Here is a 23,165-nt window from a genome sequence, read left to right on the forward strand (position 1 = left end):
CAGTTTCAGGTTAAGAACAGACCTCCGGAATGAATTAAGTACTTAACCCAAGGTACCACTGTACATATATTTAAAAACAGATTCTTAAATACAGAAGTCTCTATTCCAGCACAAAGGCAACAACTGTCGCCTGCCTAATGCACACTGCTCCACAGAACTGACGCGTGCAAATAGAGGAGTTTAGCTGGGTGACCCAGCATGTGAGATAGCGAATAGTATGCTAGACCTGGGCAGGGAAGGCTATGGCCATAAATTCTGACTCAGCCACGAGCTTGCAGGATGGGCCTGGGAAAAAGTCACCACCTCTCTGCCTAAGCTACCCAACAGCAATTGTGAAGATCACTTGGGACAAACCGTGTCAGTTCCTCAAGGAAAGAGGGTTACTAAACTGATAAAATACAGAGACAGATTATTTCCCCGTCTGTTCTACACAAAGAGCTGCAGGGAAACCTCACCAAGCAGAGCCCCTTCTTTGAGCAAGTTGGGGTCTTTCTATGTTCAAAATCCACAATAGGTTATTGGTGTTGTAACTGGTCTGTCACAAGCAGAGAGTCTCTGAATACATTCCCTGCCACGTTAATCCTCTCTGTTCATTTCTGTCTGGTGGGTATCACTTTTATGTTCCAGAGTGTGCCTCCATGCCACTGACACTAGATAAGAGTGAAACAGCCAGAGGCGGATGCACAGCACTGGTTCACACAAGCATGCCAATCATCTGATGAAAGCCACAACAAGGAGGGCGGATTTACACATACAAATGGGCACCCAACAGAGTTATCACCACGGAATGGTTCTTTCACATCGCCTCAAATGCTCTGCTTTTCAACAGGAGGTCTCCCATCCAGCTGCCATTCAAGAAGAACAGGGTCAGGTATGCAAGTCCCCCTACGACTATGCACGTGCGAATGTGCCATCACTAAACACACCACCCCAGACGGAAGCAGGGGTGCCAACTTGAATGAAACATGCGGGGGGGGGCAGGTGCCCTGCATAATCGATCATGTGACGCAGCGCGCGCGCGCGCACACACACACACACACACACACACACACTATTGGAATGGCAATGCCCATCAACTTGGGGGAAAGGGGGCTCAAATATTTTATTGGGGTGGCGGCGAAGGCACCTCGGCCCCTAGTTGTCGTTGGTTCCTATGGACGGAAGCTTCCGGGTCACCTCACTCCCCATGAAGCCCGTTCCCACATTCACCTGCCAATCAACAAGCGCGCCGCGATGGGGGAAGGAATGCACGTGTGAATCAGCGCCAGGTGCGGAAACATCAAGCGCCACTACTACCCTCGCGAACCAGGCAGACGGGTTTCCACCAGGCTGACAAGCTCACTTACTTTCTCCTTCTTGGTGCCGGAGCCGCCACTGCCGCCGCCGCCGCCGCCCTCCGCTTGCTCGGGGCACTTGTTGAGCTTCTTGCGTCCGCTTCCCGACGGGCTCCAGGTGACGGGGGACCCGCCGCCGCCGCCGCCGCTGCCCTTGCCGCCCTCGCCGCTTTCGATCTTGATCAGCCGGTGCTTGGGCGAGATGTACTTGACGGCGGCGGCGGCGTCGGGCGGCGTGGCCGCTCGCCGCTCGCTGTGGCTGCGGAAGAGCTGCGGCGAAGCGGACGCCACCGCCGGGCTACTGCCGGTGCCGCCGCCGCCCTCTCCGCCGCAGCACGACGCCGACGAGAAGGGCTTGGGGCCGGCGGCGGGCGGCTCCACCAGCAGCTCCTCGGGCGCGCAGTACTCGGCGCGGCAGAGCGCTCTCAGCTTGCGCAGCGACGAGCCGGGCCCGCTGTAGGGGTCCTCGAAGTCTCGCTCCTTTTGCGCGCGGTAGGCGCGCAGCAGGTCGCTGGTGTCGTGGCGCGGGAAGCACGGCGACGTGTGGTGGTGGCTGTGGTGGTGGTGATGGTGGCCGTGGTGCCCTGCGCCGCCCGCGCCCGCCGTGCCGTTGCGCTTGTCCCGGTAGTCCGGCCTGGGCGGCTGCGGGGGGCTCTTGGTCTTGTTGTTGCCCAGGCTGAAGTACTTATTCAGCCATTTGGCCATGGCGACGAAGGGACACCATGGAGACGCCTCGGGAACCGGTCGCCGCTCAGGGCTGCGCGCAGCCGCCGCCGCTGCTGCTGCCTCTCTCCGGCTCGGGCTGCGCTCCCTCCATGGGAAGCCGGCGCCACCGCTCCGCCGCCCGCGCCACAAACTTTTCCTCGGCGCGCTCCCCGTGCGCGCCGGGGAAAGCGCCGTGCGTCCTGCTGCCCGAGCTCCGGCTCGCTCTCGGCTCGCCTCCCGGGCGCCGCTCGCCCAGCCTCGGCGGAACTTTGCCGAGTTGCCACAGCTGGGGCCTGACGCACGCAGGCGCGGCTCCGCCTTGGCCGACCGGCCGCCCTGCCCTCCGCGCCGGGGCTGCCCGAAACTCTCTCTGCGCCCTCGCCGCCGTCGCCTGCCGCTCTCTGTCTCTCTCCCTCGCGCGCGCACGGCGCTCGCTTGCTGCAGCTTGGCCTGCGCTCAGCGCGCACCGGCGGCGGGGAGGCGCCTCTTGCACCGAGAGCCACCCCCCTTCCTCGTGGCGGCGGCGGCGGCGGCGAGGGGAAGAGGCCGGACCAATGAGCTGCCTGGCTGGGTGCGCTTTTTCGCCAGCCAGTGGATTTGCTTCGTTGCTGTTGGGATTGCCACCACCTCCCTGCCGAAAGGCTGCTGCCCACCCGCTGCCATTGCAGGTCTCCGGGATCTCTCTTTCTCTTTCTCTCTCTCTCTCTTTATCCGAGGTGGAATGTAAACCTGCTGTTTTGGCAGTTGTGCTTCTGTGCTATATTCAGATGAACAATTTCTTTACCAGTTACAGATAGGTAGCCGTGTTGGTCTGCCATAGTCAAAACAAAAAAAATTTTTTTCCTTCCAGTAGCACCTTAAAGACCAACTAAGTTAGTTCTTGGTATCAGCTTTCGTGTGCATGTGTGTATCTGAAGAAGTGTGCATGCACACAAAAGCTCATACCAAGAACTAACTTAGTTGGTCTTTAAGGTGCTACTGGAAGGAAAAAAATTTCTTTACCGGCATTGAACTCGAAGTACTGACTCTGCCAAGTTGGATGTATACAACAGTGATTGGCTAGCATCTGTGACCACCAAAACCTCTGCCCAGATCCACAGAGTAAAGGTAAAGGTCCAGTCTTGGACGACTCTGGGGTTGCGGTTCTCATCTCGCTCTATAGGCCGAGGGAGCTGGTGTTTGTCCGCAGACAGCTTCCAGGTCATGTGGCCAGCTTCTGGTGAACCAGAGCAGCACACAGAAATGCCGTTTACCTTCCTGCAGGAGTGGTACCTATTTATCTACTTGCACTTTGACGTGCTTTTGAACTGCTAGGTGGACAGGAGATGGGACCGAAAAACAAGAGCTCACCCCTTCACGGGGACTCGAACCGCCGTGGTTTAGACCACAGCGCCACCCACAGAGTAGCCTTGCTATTTTTTGAAAAAACTAAAACAATGGAAGAAAAATTCCTTCAAGTGATATTCCATTAAAAAGATATTTTAAAGGCAGACAGTTCATTGAAGAATGCTTGGTTAGGTGAGATAGATGCTGAAATAAATAGCATTGGAATCACTGATGGGTATCACTGCACTTTAAGCAGGATGGGGCCTTGCTTTCTCCATGCATGGAGAGCAGTGCACATACTTCTTCTTCTTTGGCGATCACTCGTAGCTGAGTAAGATTGTCTTCCATAAACACAATTTTAACAGTGAGTCTGTAAGTGGCTGTGGAGTCCACACGTCCTTCCACATAGGTTTCTGGGCAGGAGTTGATCACAGTGAGGGTTTACACCAGGGACCTAGAAGGTGCAGGGCTTGTCAGTCCAACTCATGCACAGTCTCATCAGGGCTGACCTTAAGGCAATTGGAGCAACTGGGCCAAATTGGGCCCCGCGGGCCGCTCCTAAGGGGGCCCCTGCACCAGGACAATCTGGATGGATTTTATTTATATCTATAAGATTTTGCAGACTTTGGCTGTGAACTGGGGCCCTACAAAAAAATAATAATCAAGTTGCACGCCACTGCTTCAAACTGAGCCCCACTGGCTAGCCCTGAGTCTCATAGTTGCTAGGCCTGAGTTGCCCTGCCCTTGCATGAAGTCTTGGGTTTACGTTTTGGGAGAAGGGAGACCGCCTGCTGGGGAGCGGGAGGGCTGGCGAGGCCCCCTAAATTTAGAGGCCCTAGGCTTCAGCCTACTTAGCCTATACATAAATCCGGCACTGAGCACACCTGAAAGATGATATTAATCAGCCGCCAGGTAACGCTCTTTACCACATTGGCAGAAAATTGGATTTGCCTGGAAAGCGATGTTGGCTATTTACCCTCCATGCACTGAGGGCCAGTGTGGTTCAGTGGTTAGAGTGTCAGACTAGGACCTGGGGAAGCCAGGCTTCAAATCCCTTCTGGGCCTTGAAGCTCACTGGGTGGTCTGGAGTCAGTCACTTCCTCTCAGCTGAGCTACATCACAAGGTTGTTGTACGGATTAAATGGGGCGGGGGGGAGAGACCCATGCACTCCACCTTGGAGGAAACGATGGTGTGTAAATGCAATAAAGAAATAATTTAAAACACCCTCCCCCGCAAAAAAATCCTGGGAGCTGTAGTTTACTACTCACGGATCTGCAATTCCCAGCACACGTTACATGCTACAGTTCTCAGAATTATTAGGAGCAGGGAGAATGGGCTTTAAATGTATGGTGAGCATGCGGCTGGTGATGTCTGCAATGGCCATTCAAGGGGGCATAAAACTGAAGGGCAAAGGGTATATTTAGCCTTTCAGGACTGCCCCCGAGAGTGAAGGAAGGTTGCAGTTGAGCTACTGGGAATGCGAGTATAGAGGTCAACAGATTCAGGGTGTTGTGTTTTCTTACCAAATTTAAGAATGGTGAAAACTGCACTTGTGTACCGTTGGCAGAAACAGGGGACCAGCATTTAGAATGGAATGCTAGTAGAAAAACAGTTTCTGAACTGGAACAATAATCAGAAAGGAACTGCAACTGACTCACTCTCCAGTCTTCTGCGGTTCCCCATCCCCTGTGTGTCGGTTTCTTCATATGAACTCTGTGCCCCACTTTTTAAAATGCCTTTTGCATTTTTTGTTGAGCCTTGGTAGCTATCTCCCAGTTCATTTGCCTTCCTCCACCATCCTCTTCTTCTGCAGCAGCGAGCTCTGGCCTTTGCCTTGAAAAAGCTTCTTGAGTTTAATTTGGTGGTAATTCTGCCTGCGATCGCTTCTAATGGATGCTCATTCTTCTGCCACTCACTCAGTTTAGCTTGCGCTCTTTTCAAACCATTACTCTCTCATAAAATACTCAGAAGCTGCTCTAACAACGTTGCTTTCCTTTTAGAGCTCATTTTGTCTCCTTCGATTCCCTCTCTTACTTCCCATCATCTCTTGCGCTTTCTCTGGCCCTGAAAATGAAATTAACAAATACCAGCTCTTGACGGAATTAGGCAAATGCTGCTGAGAGTGTATTCTTTAATCGTGCACCACAGCAGTGATAGACTTCGTGAAATGCAACTGAAAACCCAAAAGGCATGCATATTTAAAATGGAAGAAAAAGCAACACATAGGCAGAAAAACAGTGCAAGACCAGACTTCGATGCAAAGGTTACTTTGTGCCCTGGGGCAGCGGGTAATGTGAACTGCGCTGGACTATTTTATTTGGGATGGTGTAAAAATAGACCAACTCTAAAACCTCAGAAACCTAACAGGTGTCTAACAGGAGAAGGAACTGCTTAGAACAACATCTGCTACCCCTGCCCAAAAAACCCTGCATATGTTCATGGTTCTGTTTGAAAAGGGCTTTGTGGAATTATACTAAAGCATGAACGTGGGTGGTGCTGTGGGTTAAACCACAGAGCCCAGGACTTGCCAATCAGAAGGTCGGCGGTTCGAATCCCCGCAACGGGGTGAGCTCCCATTGCTCGGTCCCAGCTCCTGCCAACCTAGCAGTTCAAAAGCATGTCAAAGTGCAAGTAGATAAATAGGTACCGCTCCGGCGGGAAGGTAAACGGCGTTTCCGTGCGCTGCTCTGGTTCGCCAGAAGCGGCTTAGTCATGCTGGCCACATGACCTGGAAGCTGTACACCGGCGGCTCCCTCGGCAAATAAAGCGAGATGAGCGCCGCAACCCCAGAGTCGGTCATGACTGGACCTAATGGTCAGGGGTCCCTTTACCTTTACCTTTACTAAAACATGAAAATGTGAACCCCTCTGCAAAAAATAAAAAAATAAAATGAAGGGCATGGATGACACTCATGGCGCAATCCTAACAAATTAAGTCAGGAAAGTGATCAATACAGCTCCCAATTGCTGTGTGGAAGGACTCAGGAATGTGTTTCCTTCCAGATGTTGTTGAACAACAACTCCCCCAATCTCTTTCCACTGGGTATGCCAGCTATCACTGGTGAAAGTTGATGAGTCTCCATCTCCGTTGCATATCCAGGGCTGAGATATGCAATAGATGCTCCATGGGAATGCCACTGTAACATTTAGGAATACCCCTATGACAAGTGTCCTTGCTTATCCAATGGTAGCCCAATGACACGGGAGCATCCATCTGTCTTGAGAGACGTGGGGGCTAGCCGGAGAAGAGAGGGCGAGCCCCCTCCGCTCCGGCCCTAAATAGGGCAGGCCACGCCCCCCCCAGCCAGCCGATTGGCTGGCTGGGAGGCGTGGACGGTTGGGATTCCCCTGTTCTCGCGGGGGCTGAAAGCAGCCCCCGCTCACGTGGGGAGGGCGTGATGCCCGCAACCCCACCTCCTGGGGCAGGCCTGGAAGTGGCTTTATCCAATGGTAGCCCAATGACACGGGAGCATCCATCTGTCTTGAGAGACAATGGAGTGGGCCTTCAGGGGTGAAGTCAAAGCACTGCGTTAACAGCACCAAAGTGACCTCCCCAGGGCGCAAGTCAGGGCAGTGGTTTTGGAGGTCTTCTGCTGCCCAGACAATAAGACCCTTCTCTCGGTCCAAAGGAAAGCAAAGAAATACGTTTGGCATGAGCTTGGTTTCAGTAGTTGCCAGAAGGAAGCGTACCAGACGTCATCTAACTGTCTTCAGAACTTCACTCCAGATTTGTGTAGGGTTGTCTCTTTAGCCTTTTCTTCTGCTGAAGATGTACAGCAGGGCAGTGGAGGTGGGAAAATTCACAACACGATCATATCCTTAGATAAGTGTTCCTAAACATTACAGGAGAAAAGAATGGAAAGCTTACTGCATGGATAATGCCAATTTTTACAGCAGCACCACTTTACAGTGCAACCAACCAATGCATGTGTCGTAAGAGAGTCAGGGTCAGAGAGGGGAATAAAGGAAAATGACCCTACCAATATCAAAATATAGTATTCTGCCTTAACACCCTACAAGAATGTGCCTTGGAGAATGTATTTTTCTGAATGTATCATTTTTCGCTGTTGGGGAATGTCTTTTTCTGAATGTATTGTTTTTCACTGTATCTAATTGTATTGTTTTTGCTGTATCCTTCTCACTGACTTTTAGAATAAATAATAATAATAATAATAATAAATTTTATTTATATCCTGCCCTCCCCAGCCGAAGCTGGGCTCAGGGCGGCTAACAACAATCAAAATAATCCAACGTTCTATAAACATTCATTATAAAATTAATTAAAATCAAATTAAAATCAAATTGATGGCATCCATTAAGCAAAATTCTGTGCAGATTGCCAGAGGAGGGGGTCAGGCTGCGCCCTGACCAAAGGCCTGGTGGAACAGCTCTGTCTTGCAGGTCCTGCGGAAAGATGTCAGGTCCCGCAGGGCCCTAGTCTCTTGTGACAGAGCGTTCCACCAGATTGGAGCCGTGGCCGAGAAAGCCCTGTATCAAGAATGTATCTGAATGGGTATTTTTCTACTCAAATGTATTTTTCCTCAAATGTTGTACTTTTCTATGTGTATCCAACTGTATTCGATATGTATTCAGTAAATGTACTCATAGGATTCCAGCCTCATCTTGAAATCGCATCTCACTTTACATTATAATTTGTACATTACTATCTGTTTTACTGTTGGCAGTCAGCAAGAAGGCTTGAAATAGACAGATCAAGAATGTGGAATTGTGTGTTAAGAAAGTAAGAAGAGCCTGCTGGATTGGGTCAATGGTCCATCTAGTCCAGCATCCCATTCTCACAGTGACCATCTAATTTATTTCTCGAATAAAATGTATATACCACTTGATTAGAAAACAACAACAACCACCCTCAAACCAGTTTATAAAAAGATCAAAGCAGTTGAAATTGCTTTTAGCTTACAAAAGCCACAATAATGTGTGTTAATCTTTAAGGAGCTCCAGGATTCTGGCTCTCCTGAAAGAGACAGCAGCAACCCTTTTGAAAGTTAACAAGGTGAGAACTAAGGCTATCAGGCATCCGAAGAATGAATTCTACCCCGCTACCCCCAGCTAGGGTGTTAAACAGGAATACAACACTTAATCCAAACATTTGCTGAAGTGTCAATGTGTAAACATCAAACAATTGCTATAGCACCAAAGGGAAGACAATTCTTTTTGGTTTTTTTTTTTGGAATTGAGGGAATCCACCCATAATCCCCATTCAGTTTGAGCTGCATTTCAATTAAGAGTTTAGGAACAGCCAAGAATGAATTGCTCTCTGCTGCTGCAGGACAATAAAGCTTTGGCTCCAGCTGAAAACTTCTAGGTGTTACTGTAGGAGGAACAAAAAAAGTTGGCAGGCCACAAAGAGCTCCTTCCAGCCAACATGAAAAGCTTTTCAATCTTATTGGGAGAGATTTAGGCACATACTTAACTCTCTCCTGACTACCAGTGGGGCTTAATAAATGCTTCATTTTGGGCTTGATCACACCCAAAGGAACCAAAGCGTTAATTTCTTGGGCAATTTATGGAATTGATAGAAGGAATCCCCAGGATCATTGTTTTCCCAGAAGAAACAAAAAAATTTTTTTCCTTCCAGTAGCACCTTAAAGACCAACTAAGTTAGTTCTTGGTATGAGCTTTCGTGTGCAGAAGAAAGCATTAGTATATGGCTAGAAATTCAGCTTCCCTTTGGATTTTTTCTTGTTTTGCATCTAATGTGTTAGCAGAGTTCTAATAATCTATGGTATTTATATAGCATATTCCAAGCAAAGCACTTAATGTGCATAATCTCAGCTACCTACCTACAAGCTGCAGCTAATGGATAAAAAGGTAAAGGGACCCCTGACCATTAGGTCCAGTCGTAGCCGACTCTAGGATTGCGGCGCTCATCTCATTTTATTGGCCGAGGGAGCTGGCGTACAGCTTCTGGGTCATGTGGCCAGCATGACTAAGCGACTTCTGGTGAACCAGAACAGCGCACGGAAACGCCGTTTACCTTCCCGCCAGAATGGTACCTATTTATCTACTTGCACTTTGACGTGCTTTCGAACTGCTAGGTTGGCAGGAGTAGGGACCGAGCAATGGGAGCTCACCCCGTTGCGAGGATTCGAACCGCCGACCTTCTGATCGGCAAGTCCTAGGCTCTGTGGTTTAACCCACAGCGCCACCCAACACTGAAGGGGATAAATGAACTTTCTTTACATGAGCTGCAAGGCGAACGGTTGGATTTTTAAAAAGGCAGTTAGGGCAAATGAAATCCCCATATTGCACAGTAAAATAAGGGCAGGTTGATTCACTCATACATTGTACATCACTTGGTTGTCCTGTATTTCATTACTGTTGACTTAGTAACCAGCAGCTGACTTTGTGAACTTACCCTACTGAAAAGCTTTGTGACTGTGGTGACAGAGCCGGGTCACATGAAAATGCTGTCAGTGGTGTTGCTGCAATGGCTCAGCCACACCTGCAAGAAGTACCTTGACAATGGTGACATCAAGTTGCATGCATGAGCCAGGCTTTTGGATTAGCTGCAAAGCTTCTGAATCCAAGAGCTGCCATAGAGATGAATGAATCTGTCTTTCCAACCTGTGTCGCTTTTGCCTGTGTTCATTCATAAATCCCTTCCATCCTGTTTCCACCTTAATTTATACAGTGGTACCTCAGGTTACATACGCTTCAGGTTACAGACTCCGCTAACCCAGAAATAGTGCTTCAGGTTAAGAGCTTTGCTTCAGGATGAGAACAGAAATCGTGCTCCAGTGGCGCGGCGGCAGCGGGAGGCCCCATTAGCTAAAGTGGTGCTTCAGGTTAAGAACAGTTTCAGGTTAAGTATGGACCTCCAGAACGAATTAAGTACTTAACCCGAGGTACCACCCTACTTTGAAAACATAATCTGCGCCCCTCCCCAAAAATCAATTTTAAAAATGCATTTCTAAACTGATGTTCTTTCAAAATATGCATTTTCAAATGCATTTTGATATATTTTGGCATGAGGAGTGCAAAAGTCAGAGGGTAACAATGTTCTGATCTGCACCTCGGTCCAGGAGATGCGGATCAGGCTAGTTTGTACAGGAATGTGCAAAGATTGAATTCCTCAGGCATGTGCCACTGTGGTTTATCGCAGCTTACCTTTGTAAATAAGTGCTTCTGCACGGACGCCTGGCCTGCTCCGTAGAGCTGTGTATTGACTGAAGAACGGATAATGTTTTGATTTGGGCTTCTTCAATCATAAATAAGTTGTTTGTTTTTAACCGCAGTAACTGCTGCGATCTTCTATGATCAGAAGAGTTGCTGTCTCGAACTACCTAAACTGTATAGAAACTTATTCATGTATGCAACTACAGCAGCAAGAATGTTACTTGCCCCAAAACTGAAAGAAGCAGAAGTCAAGCAAAGGAAGAATGGATACAAAAACTTGTGGAATATGCATAAATGGCAAAACTTACCAGAAGAATAAGAAATCAAGATAACAAACTTTTTATAAAAGAATGGAAATAGTTTATTGAATATTTACAGATAAATTGTAAACAGATAACAACAACAACAACAATAATTTTATTATTTATACCCCTCCCAGCTGGCTGGGCTTCCCCAGCCACTCTGGGCAGCGCTCAACAGAGGACTAAAAACAGAATAAAACTTCAAACATTAAAACCTTCCCTAAACAGGGCTGCCTTCAAATGTCTTCTAAAACTCAGATAGTTGTTTATTTCCTTGACAGATAAGAACATTGGCAGCATTATTGTACTAACCTGCAGTTTCATAAGCGTATATATTTAAAGAAGATGAATAAATGAGCAAATGAAGTTAATTTGGATAGGCAGAAGATATGAAAAATAAATTTAAGGAGCCGCAGAAAGCGGGGGAAGGAGGTCAAGTTTTGAAATGTCAAAATGATTGTCAAATTAGCGAAATGCATAAACCTGAAAAGTTAAATAAATAAACAAATAAGCTGCTGTCCTCGTAGCTGAGCAAGTTTACTGCTCTCCTAAGTTTTCCAAAGGTCATTTCCCCCTCCTGAAATAATGTCTTGCACCAACTCAAAGTCAGAAGCATAGGCTGAACATGACAGCTGTGGCTACAAATCACATGGTAGGGTAGAGCAATCCGTCTCATGCCAGCAGTTGGCAAGCAACAGCAAAGTTGTGCAATCCAGTAACAACCAGCCCCGTGTTGGTCTGGTCAAACAGGCACTGTCAGAAGACTCAAGAGCTCTTCCAAGACTCTTGTGTTTTAATCCTCAAATCTCTCCCTTCTCAGTCTTAACCTTTCAGCTGTGTGTGTGTGTGTGTACGGGTGGCATCTCCTGCAGGTAACTCTAGTCTTGGTGTTGTAGCCCCACCCCTCCTCTCCATGAACTGTGCCCATTTAGCATCACTGTTCCCATTTTGGGCCATGCCCTTACAAAGAAAGAAAGAAAGAAAGAAAGAAAGAAAGAAAGAAAGAAAGAAAGAACATGAGTATGAAGCAATAACATTGTATAACAAAGCGCCTTTGAGATTGTACAAAATGCCTGGGCGTCTAGGTGCTTTCCCCTTTGGAGAAATAAATTAAACACCCCACTGCTGCCTAATCCTTTGACTGCCCTGGTGGCGCAACCGGTCAGTGCATTTGGCTGTTAACCAGAAGGTTGGTGGTTCAAGCCCACCCAGGGATGGCTGGGGGCAGGATTCCAGCATAGTAGGGGGTTGTTGACCCTCAGAGTCCCTTCCAAAAGCTCCACAATTCTATGCTACATCTGCTGCTGTTTTTAAAGCATGCAGCTAATGATGTTATTCCAGCATCACCCTTTAGGGGAAAGTGATAAGGGAAGGCCTGAGACTCTGTGCTCAGCATTCCCAGGTAAGAATGGGAGAGACTTCCTGTTTGAAATAGAAATAATAATAATAATAATAATAATAATAATAATAATAATAATAATAATAGATCATGAAGCTGAGGCTCCAATACTTTGGCCACCTCATGAGAAGAGAAGACTCCCTGGAAAAGACCCTGATGTTGGGAAAGATGGAGGGCACACGGGGAAGGGGACGACGGAGGACGAGGTGGTTGGACAGTGTTCTCAAAGCTACAAACATGAGTCTGACCAAACTGCGGGAGGCAGTGGAAGACAGGAGTGCCTGGCGTGCTCTGGTCCAGGGGGTCACGAAGAGTCGGACACGACTAAACGACTAAACAACAACAACATCTGGCTGGGCTTCCCCAGCCACTCTGGACAGCTCCTAGCAGAACACCAAAAACACAATAAAGCACCAAACATTTAAAAAATCCCTAAACAGGGCTGCCTTCAGATGTCTTCTAAAAGTCAGATAGTTGTTTATTTCCTTGACATCTGATGGGAGGGCGTTCCACAGGGTGTGCGCCACTACTGAGAAGGCCCTCTGCCTGGTTCCCTGTAACCTCACTTCTCGCAGGGAGGGAACTGCCAGAAGGCCCTTGGATGAGGACCTCAGTGTCCGGGCTGAATCATGGGGGTGGAGAAACTCCTTCAGGTATACTGGGTCCAGGCTGTTTAGGTCTTAAAGGTCAGCACCAACACTTTGAATTGTGCTCGGAAACGTACTGGGAGCCAATGAAGATCTTTCAGGACTGGTGTTATATGGTCTTGGCAGCCACTCCCAGTCACCAGATGGAGTATTTTGAGCTAGATGTGCTGATGGTGTGAAAGACTCTGTATAAGGCAGCTCTCCATGTTTCTTATCTTATTCAGAACAAGTCCTATTATACTCATAGGGCTGGAAGAGACGCTGTCCAACAACCTGGCTAGCTGATTCTAGTCAGTGTGAATGATATAAAGCTAGGTGCAGGGGTGCCAACTTGAATGAAATATGGGAGAGAGGGAAAGTGGCATAGCATGCATTGCTGGCACCCGGGGCCACACAGAGAGTGGGTGAGTGGGAGGGAAACAGATGAAGTATGCCTAAGGGCATCTGCGTCACCCAGGGGATTGAAGCCACAGAGATAAGAAAAGCAGAGTCATTCCATTGTCTGGAGAGGTCACTTCCTGGTTCACAGGAAGAAGCATTTTTCAACGTAGTCCAGCGACTGAAGTGCCTAGCTGTATTTTGCGCCCCTAACAATTTTCTGCCCGGGGCAACCTCCCCTATAGTCCTCCCATGCTATGACACGAGGGGTGGGCAGGTAAGCCCTCCCCCACATAATCTATCACAGAGCCAGTGTGGTGTAGTGGTTAAGAGTGGTAGACTGGTGAACCGGGTTCACTTCTCCGCTCCTCCACATGCAGCTGCTGGGTGACCTTGGGCTAGTCACACTTCTTTGAAGTCTCTCAGCCCCACTCACCTCACAGAGTGTTTGTTGTGGGGGAGGAAGGGAAAGGAGATGGTTAGCCACTTTGAGACTCCTTAGGGTAGTGATAAAGCGGGATATCAAATCCAAACTACTCCTCCTCCTCCTCTTCCTCCTCCCCTTCTTCTTCTTCTTCTTCTTCTTCTTCTTCTTCTTCTTCTTCTTCAACAGCTTCCCTATAAGGAGTGTGATCCCCGTTCCTGACCTTAACATCCTGAGCCATTTACCACATGTAGGTGAAAGGAACTAAATATGCCAAATGGGCAGGCCAAATGGGATGCCAGGCTCAATTTGGCTCACAGTCCAGAGGTTGACCACTGCTGGCTTACCCTAACTATTCTGTTGTGAGGTCTTGCATTCTCTGTCTGCATTCCTGGTAGTTACTACAGGTAGTAATGAATGGTGGTCAAGCACAAGACAACTGGCGGTCTGTTAAACAGAAATTAGCTCCAGGTTAGGGTTGAGGAACCATTTCAGCTCCATGGGGTAGATCTGAATCAGGATTGACCCCGCTGGCCAAAGTGTACTGGTGGGAGTCTACACCCACATGTCAATCGCATGACAGTAATATGAGATCACAGTGATTGACAGGTGAGTGGCCCTGCCCCACCTATCAAAAGCTCTTCTCACTTGGGAAACTGCCGTGATGCCAAAGTTCTTTTGTTGTTTGCAAAGGGCTTTAAGACAGCTGCTGTGCTCCCGTTTGAGCCTCTGAGGGCCTAAGTGGGAGTATGGGGACTGTCTTAAAGCCCTGTGCAAAAGCGCTCTTTGAAACAGCCCCTCATTTGCCCCCTCACTTAAAGGAGAACCATGGAGTTGCTTCAAAGAGTGTTTTTGCATACGGCTTTAATACCCATTAATCAGCTGGTGCACGCACACACACACACACACACACACACAAATCCATATTCTTCTTCATCATCACAAAGCACGCCATTTGAATGACAATGCCCATCAACTGGAGTTGGGGCTTCAAATATTTTATTGGGAAGTCCGAAGGGATCTCGGTCCCTAGTAGTTGGCTCCCAACTTTGTTTGTTTAGTCATGTCCGACTCTTCGTGATCCCATGGACCACAGCACGCCAGGCACTCCTGTCTTTGGCTCCCAACTAACTAAGGTCTAATTCGGTATAATGCTGCTCCCTATGTTCCATTAGGCCTCAGTTTGGTATTTGATTATAGTGGCTCATTTTCACAAGTGCATTTTAACCCTTTGTGGGGTTGGTAGCTCCTCGCACTCCCCATTCCTTGCTCAGCTGCTGCTTTCATGCCAAGTGATTATTGACTGCACCGCCGGCTGCTTAAGTGCTCGCTGAGTTTCTCCACCCACTCTTAGCAGCAGAGATGGGAGAAGAAGCAAAAGCCCACGAATGGTTTGGATATCTGAAACTTCATGGCAAATACGGCCCAGCTGACGGGGAAGGGAAGGAGCTGCCTTCACAGTCCACAGTCAAGGTTAATCAATCTGAACCACGACTACCTTCATGCAAGAGGGAATTTAGAAAGAGTAATTACATACACAAAGGCAGCACGTCAAAATACTTTGACTTAATCCTGAAAATATCATGCTGTTTGGATTTACACACAGCCAGTGGGAGCCTGGTGCAAAAACTAAAAAAAAATAAAAATCAGATTTTTTAAAACTGCAGGGAAGTTTTGTACTGTGTCTTACCTTGTCAGTTCATTGCAGTACTTTGGATATTGCTAAGGCCAAACAACCGGCAGAAAGAGGCTCAGAGGAGTGTGTAGACCGCCATATACAACATAAAGAAGCCTACGGATGCAGAGAACATGTAATAATGATTGGCACGGCTTGCAAAATCTGAGAAGATCTGCACTTGGCACTGCACTATGTGAGTGTTGCCTGTTTTATGTGGTTAAAATTTGGCATCAATCCCCCCTCCCCCAAAAAAAGGCTGCTTTGGGGCATTTGCTTCATTTATTTAATTTCCAGCAAACGTTCTGCCCACCTCTTGTTGTCTTTTTGGGCAGCATGAAAACACAACTCAAGAAAGTTCAGATTTGTCCTGTACTCTGCTCTGTGGCTGCTGATTTTCTTGTACATGGGCTTAAAGAAACAACCATTTGAAGGTGGAAGAAATACTTGGAAGCTCTTCTATATTAATGTCACGCAGGCAGTGTGCTATATTGAAAGTATTGAATCATAGGGCTGCCGGGTCATGACCCAGGAAGTGTGCCTACACCTTTTCAGTTCCCCAGATGCATTTGAAAACCGTTTTCTCGCTGGTCTTGTCACCTTTCGCCTCCCTCTTTTGCCTGCTGTGCAATACTTGTGGAGGGAGAGAGATGGAGCAACAGCAGGACTTGGCAAGGAATGAATGGGAGAAGTTCTGGTTGCGCCGTTTCCCACTGCATGGGTCTACTTTGTTTATTACCAGAAGCTAGTAATATTTTTATTATAGTTTATTACTAGAAGCCATCTGGAGCCAAGTGCCAAAGACAGTGCTGTGCCGGATTTATGTCTAAGCTAAACAAGCTATCTCCTGCCAACCTAGCAGTTCGAAAGCACATCAAGTAGATAAATAGGTACCACTCCGGCGGGAAGGTAAACGGCGTTTCCGTGCGCTGCTCTGGTTCGCCAGAAGCGGCTTAGTCATGCTGGCCACATGACCCGGAAGCTGTACACCGGCTCCCTCAGCCAGTAAAGCGAGATGAGCGCCGCAACCCCAGAGTCGGTCACGACTGGACCTAATGGTCAGGGGTCCCTTTACCTTTAAACAAGCTATAGTTTAGGGACCCACTCTCTTGGGGGCCCCAAAAAATTTAAAGGAAAAAAACACCTGGATGTACATTTCCAAAATATAAGATAAAAAAACAAATAAAATAAAACCAACATACAGCAACAGTGTTTTGTGTTGTGTAGGCTTCTATGATGTAAGTCATGGGCCCTGCCTGCTATCCTGCTCCTTAAAACATCACTGGTTTGCTCATTTCTATATATAGAGTGCCTACATTCTGCATGTGCAAATGACTTTAGATAACTATTAGGTCCATAAATGACTATATAACATATATTCAACAAAAAAACAGCAACAATTTGTTGTTGACAAAGGACAGCTGGACATATAAAGGGCCCCATTACCTTCAGTAGCTTAAAGGTAAAGGTAAAGGTAAAGGTAAAGGGACCCCTGACCATTAGGTCCAGTCATGACCGACTCTGGGGTTGCGGCGCTCATCTCGCTTTATTGGCCGAGGGAGCCGGCGTACAGCTTCCGGGTCATGTGGCCAGCATGACTAAGCCGCTTATGGTGAACCAGAGCAGCACACGGAAACACCGTTTACCTTCCCACCGGAGTGGTACCTATTTATCTACTTGCACTTTTGACGTGCTTTCGAACGGCTAGGTTGGCAGGAGCAGGGACCGAGCAACGGGAGCTCACCCCCGCTGCGGGGATTTGAACCGCTGACCTTCTGATTGGCAAGTCCTAGGCTCTGTGGTTTAACCCACAGCGTGCTTAGGACCTCATCAAACCTAAATCTGGCCCTGGCCAAAGATATAATAATAATAATAATAATAATAATAATAATAATTTATTATTTGTACCCCGCCCATCTGGCTGGGTTTCCCCAGCCACTCTGGGCGGCTTCCATAGAAAACCAAAAATACACTAAAATATTACAGATTAAAAACTTCCCTGAACAGGGCTGCCTTAAGATGTCTTCTGAATGTCAGGTAGTTATTTATCGCTTTGACATCCGATGGGAGGGCGTTCCACAGGGCAGGCGCCACTACCGAGAAGGCCCTCTGCCTGGTTCCCTGTAGCTTTGCTTCTCGCAATGAGGGAACCGCCAGAAGGCCCTCGGCGCTGGACCTCAGCATCCGGGCAGAACGATGGGGGTGGAGACGCTACTTCAGGTATACAGTTAGAATTAAGAACAGGGTAGCTCTGAGCACCTTTGGAGCCCAGTTCCTGGGGCTGAACTACGCTCACAGTCTTGCACTGAAAAACACATTACTGGGATTCAGCTACATTAGAAAAAACAACAACACAGAACAGCATTTAAAAAGCGTTACAAACACGCAACACCAGATGGCGCTGTAGAGCACAAAACTTTTCTACACAATTTCCCACAGAGATCTTTTTCTTTTGTTATAACAATTTAATTTATTAGTTATTTATAGCGTCCCCCCCCCCCGTGTGTAGATCCATCCCTGGTTAGCGTTCGGCATTGCTTCAGCCTAATTTAGATGGGAAATTATGCCATTTTGCCATTGCTGCTACTACTAAACAATTGGGCATCAGACACCTTTGCCAAACTACGGGGGGGGGGGGAATCACTCAGCGTTCTCTATCCATAGTCCCTGTTCTAGCTTCTGGAGGGTCAGTAAAAGTATATGCGCACAGTCTTGCTTCTGAAACATCTAAAAACGGATAACAGCCTGAAAATCATGGGAAGAGAATGTACGGGTGGCCAAGGCTTGTTACTTGCTCCCACATTAACAGCGCATAACACAAGGAGATGTTATCTCTCCCTGGTGCGATAAGGCAGTGACATTTCTCATAAATGTATAATTACAACATGTTGCCTTTCAGTGACTGTTCGGTGATACATCACACCAATTACAGCACAACCTGCTTATTATTGAGCAGCCAAAAGCTGCCCAGTAATTAAGGAAACCCGATGTATCGCTTTGAACTCTGGAAGTTTGTTTCTGTTACAGCATGGAGTCATGCGTATAAGGAATCAAACCGGAAGATGCACAGGAAGGAAGACTTTAATTTTGCATGCGCACGATTTGAATGATGAAATCAGTGACTCCGTATAGCAGAATTTAAAAAAGTGAGCCAGCTCCATCACATTTCCAAATTTGGTTGATAATGCAGTCAGGGAGTGAAGCTTTCTGAATACAGTCCAGAAAGTACTACAGGGGCTTAAGAGAGGACAATGCAAGGTATTCATTGCTGGCCCTACTCAGAGTAGACCTGTTGAAGTTATGAATAGACCTGTTGAAGTTATGAATATGCATGAATAGCTTAAGTTGGTTAATTTCAATAGATTTACTTTGAGTTGAATACAACCCAATATCTCACTACAAAAGACCAATGCAAAATCTGTTTCTTTTTTTGTTGTTACCTTATGCACCAGCACAAATTGCATTCTTCTTTACAAAACTGCACATATTTGTTGTTTATGCTGTTCTACAGGCCCACATTCTGGACTCGGCTACACTAGTCAAAAAACAGTGTTTTGAATGCGTTATAAACATACAACACCAGATGGCACTAGAGAGCAAGCAAAATGTCTTTGCCATTTTCCATAGCGGTTCCCCCACCCCTTTTGTTACAACAATTTAATTTCTGACTTATTTATAGCGTGTTTACCCCCCCTGTGTGTAGATCCACCCTCAGTCCCATGGGCGGCTGTTGGGTTTTACACAGGAACTAAAATGGACTTAGTTTGGTTTGGTTTCTTAGGCTTTGGTCAGGGACAGCACGGTTCCCTGCAGCCTATAAAACCGTGAACATTTTTGTAAACCACTTTGAGGGTTTTTTTTTTTAAATCAAGCAATGTATAAATTTAATGAAATAAATAAACGGCCTCCTGGGACTTCTTGCAATGGGTTCCTTCCCCATGGGAAGTGGTTTGTGTCCAGGACTCAGATGAAACACTGGGAAAAATTCAAGAGGGCTTCTGGAATACCAGACAGCTTTTATTTTAAATAATATATTTGTAATTATATAATGTATACAATGTGGTACAATGAAGATATATATAAGATATATATATTCTTATATATATATTAGATATATATATATTGTAAGATGTGGGATTTATCTTTAGAATATATATATATATATATATATATATATATATATATATATATATATATTCTAAAGATAAATCCCACATCTTACAACAAGCACTTGACAGTTATACAAGCTGATAATGGTCCCTCGGAAAATGTCTTGAATAGGTTGTTTTGATGACATCTGTGTTAAATATAGTTGTACCTCAGGTTAAATACTTAATTCGTTCTGGAGGTCCGTTCTTAACCTGAAACTGTTCTTAACCTGAAGCACCACTTTAGCTAATGGGGCCTGCCATGCTGCCAGAGCATGATTTCTGTTCTTATCCTGAAGCAAAGTTCTTAACCCGAGGTACTATTTCTGGGTTAGCAGCGTCTGTAACCTGAAGCGTTTGTAACCCGAGGTACCACTGTAATGGTAAATGATTTGAAGTGTTAGTAAGTTTGGATTAACTACGTGTAATTATTAGGAAATTGGGTAAATGGATATGGAAATGTAAGAGAATTTTGTTTATATAAAGAACCAGAAGAGGGATGGAGGGAAGTCCGGAGATTCCTGGAATCATGAAGAAAAGGTGATGGGGATGGGGGGGTAAAAATGTTCTTTTTTACTGATGTTAACGTGGAATTAAATTGCGGAAAAAAATTATTTAACAAACAAAAGAGAAAGGTTATTTTGAAAACTTTTATTTTCAGTTTTGTACTGTTCTTGCTTTTCAACATCACGATAAAACAACTTTAGCCATGAAACAAATAGGTTCGGTACAAATTCCGTCTCTTAATTCCTCTCCCCCCCCCCAATAACCTGAACAACAATTACTATATGAAAGCATCTGTCTCTCTATCTTGAAGATCCATATCCTGATACTTTTGTGCTGCAGGGCATCGAAGATGAAATGGATTTGCACTGACCAGATTACATTTCCAGCGGCCATTTACGTCCTGGGGAAAACATTTGGGTCTGTCGGGGGTCAAATGTCAGTGTTGTAAAAGAGATTTTCAGGGGCAACAGGAATGGAGAGTTTTTGCTCAACCTTCCTCTGCACAAACAGTTGACAATATCTTCCCTCCCCCCTGGGAAAATCGTAATACATTCTGCTGAGATACAGAACCAATATATTTCCCCTTTTGCCAAAGGTTCCTTTCCTTAGTTTGTCAACTTGCCTGCTTTTGCTAGATCCAGCCTTCTGGGATTTCCTCAAAATCTCCCCCAGTTTAATGTAACCTAGATAATTTCACGTCATCAGCAAAAATTTGCCAGCTCACCAGTCATTCTGTCTAACAGGTTATTACTGTTACTGAACATCAGCATTCCTCAATCTGATCCCACAGGCAGCTTAGCTCATTATGAGTCTCCTTCCAATCTCGGACTATTCCCAGCCTTTCCCTCCAATCTCTTAACCAGCCCCTAATCCCTCGGCGGACTTTTAAACTCCCACTCCAGAGTTACTTCATTTTCTTAATGGCTATGTGCGAGGAACTTTATCAGAAGCCTAAATAAATTATATCCGCAGGTTCTGCTTATTCCACAAGACATAACGCTTTCGGAGGAACATCGGAGGAAAGAAGAGATTTATGCCATAGGCCGTCTGGGTCACATGAAGGGCAAATGGCCAGACTGTTCCCGGGCAGCACAATTCAGTCAGTTGGTCAGGAAAGAAAGAAAAAGCATGTACCTTGCTCTCTCTTTTTGTAATAACTTTGTAGCTTTGTAATAACACGTTACAAGCATCATGTCATAAAGGCCAACTATAAAGGGAACGGTAGGAAAACGAAGAAGCAGAGAAAAATTCAGTCAGATGTTTCCAAGCATCTGTGTTTTAACCAAATGCCTAGAAAAGCACAGCATGATCTCACTTGGAAGAGCATTTCGCAGGGTGGGGGGCCATCATGGAAAAGGCCCTGCCCATAATAGGGTTTAGAAATCCAAAGCAAGGCTTTGGAGCCACATTAGACATTTACTTCATCCACAGCATTCAGCTATGCTAACTTGTGATTCCTGAAGTCATGGAAAGATTCCATCAATGGTGTCTCCAAAACTTTTCTACACATCACTTGGGAAGACAGGCGAACGAATGCCGGTGTACTGGAAGAAGGAAAGATCACCAGTGAACACGGTTTTAAAAATGAGTCCGTAAGTGACTGTGGAGGCCAGTTCTGGATCCACACATCCTTCCACAGTAGGGACATAGGTTTCCAGGCAGGAGTTGATCACGGTGAGGGTTTGCCAAGCATGCCTTCCTCTTAGCATGTTTCTCCTTTCCGTCCTGAGTTTGAGTGTCTTCAAAGCCCATGACACCTTTGGTAAAGGCTGTTCTCCAATTGGAGCACTTGCAGGCCAGTGTTTCCCAGTTGTTGGTGTTTATACTACATTTTTTAAGATTTGCCTTGAGAGAGTCTTTAAACCTCTTTTGTTGACCACCAGCACGACGCTTTCCGTTTTTAAGTTCGGAATAGAGTACAGTGGTACCTCAAGTTACAAACGCCTCAGGTTACAAACTCCACTAACCTGGAAGAGTTACCTCAAGTTGAGAACTTTGCCCCAGGATGAGAATGGAAATTGCGCAGCAGCGGCGCAGCAGCAGCTAGAGGTCCCATTAGCTGCTGTGAAAGCACGCCTCTAGTTAAGAACAGTTTCAGGTTAAGAACGGACCTCCAGAACGAATTAAGTTTGTAACTAGAGGTACCACTGTAGTTGCTTTGGAAGACAATAATCAGGCATCCGAACAACATGAGTATACCTTTAAGGGCACCTCCTGTGTCTATGAGGTTATGCCCAAGCAGGAGGCGGAGCTAGGAGCAGAGTGAGAACACAGCTAACGAATAGGAGACCTGTTGTACATAGTTCTGTAATAAACTTCCTATTATTCAACTCCTCTGACTCACTCATCATTTAAACAGAGAACACTAGACTTGGGGAGCTGTCTGCTATTCCGCCTAAGGCAGCAAAATGTCTAGGGCTGCCCCCTGCGCTGGTTTTTTGAGCAACAGATTCTGAGCTGGAACAGTCCCTCTGAGCAGCGAGAACTTGTCATCCCTTGCAGGGGTCAGCAAACTTACCACGTCTCGGGCCGGTGTCTCCTGCGCCGATCGCTCGGCAGGCCGGAGGGCGGGGGAGCACATGCCCATACACGTGCATACATGCTATTTCCAGCGCACTTCCAGGTGGGAGGAGCACCGGAAATAGCTTGTGCGCATGTGCACGGGCCTCCTCCAATCTGGATGTGCACCGGAAATAATGCTTGCGCATGCGCACAAGTGATTTCCGGTGCTCCTCCGACCCGGAAGTGGGCAGCCGCACAGCACAGCACTGGTAAGAGTGGGCGGCGGCAGTGGGCGGCGGGGGTTGCAGTGGGCTGGATAAGCAAGTCCCTCGGGCCTTATCCGGCCCACGGGCCTTAGTTTGGGGACCCCTGCTTCAATGGCACCCTGAACATAGCTGTCAACTGTCCCTTATTTGGCAGGAAACTCCCTTATCCCAGCGCCGTGTCCCACTGCTGTCCCTTATTGATGATGTCCCTTAAATTTCCCAGGTTTCAAAGGAAGCAGCTCCTCTCCCTCCCTCCATGCCGGCCAGGGAGGAGGGAGGCTCCAACTGTGTTGCTTGGCTGCGTTGCTCACCCAAGAAGGAGTCTAAAAATGACTGTGGGATGGAGCTTGCATGCCTTGTGCCAATCAAATCGGCCGCAATGCCTGGGGACTCGCCTTTGCTCAGCGCTTCC

General features: G+C 47.0%; 1 protein-coding gene across 1 annotated transcript in view; it reads right to left on the minus strand.

The window, feature by feature from the left end:
* SHB (SH2 domain containing adaptor protein B) overlaps positions 1–2,452 on the minus strand; it is a 153,230-nt gene extending 150,778 nt beyond the window's left edge. The window contains 3 exon segments of the mRNA XM_083593587.1: positions 1,347–1,880; positions 1,882–1,917; positions 1,920–2,452. Coding sequence (XP_083449713.1) covers positions 1,347–1,880; positions 1,882–1,917; positions 1,920–2,039 — 690 coding nt within the window. The 5' untranslated portion in view covers positions 2,040–2,452.
* Between the last annotated feature and the right edge of the window lie 20,713 nt (positions 2,453–23,165).

The sequence above is a fragment of the Podarcis filfolensis genome (assembly GCF_964270895.1).
Source record: "Podarcis filfolensis genome assembly, chromosome: 17".
NCBI classification, from domain to species: Eukaryota; Metazoa; Chordata; class Lepidosauria; order Squamata; family Lacertidae; genus Podarcis; species Podarcis filfolensis.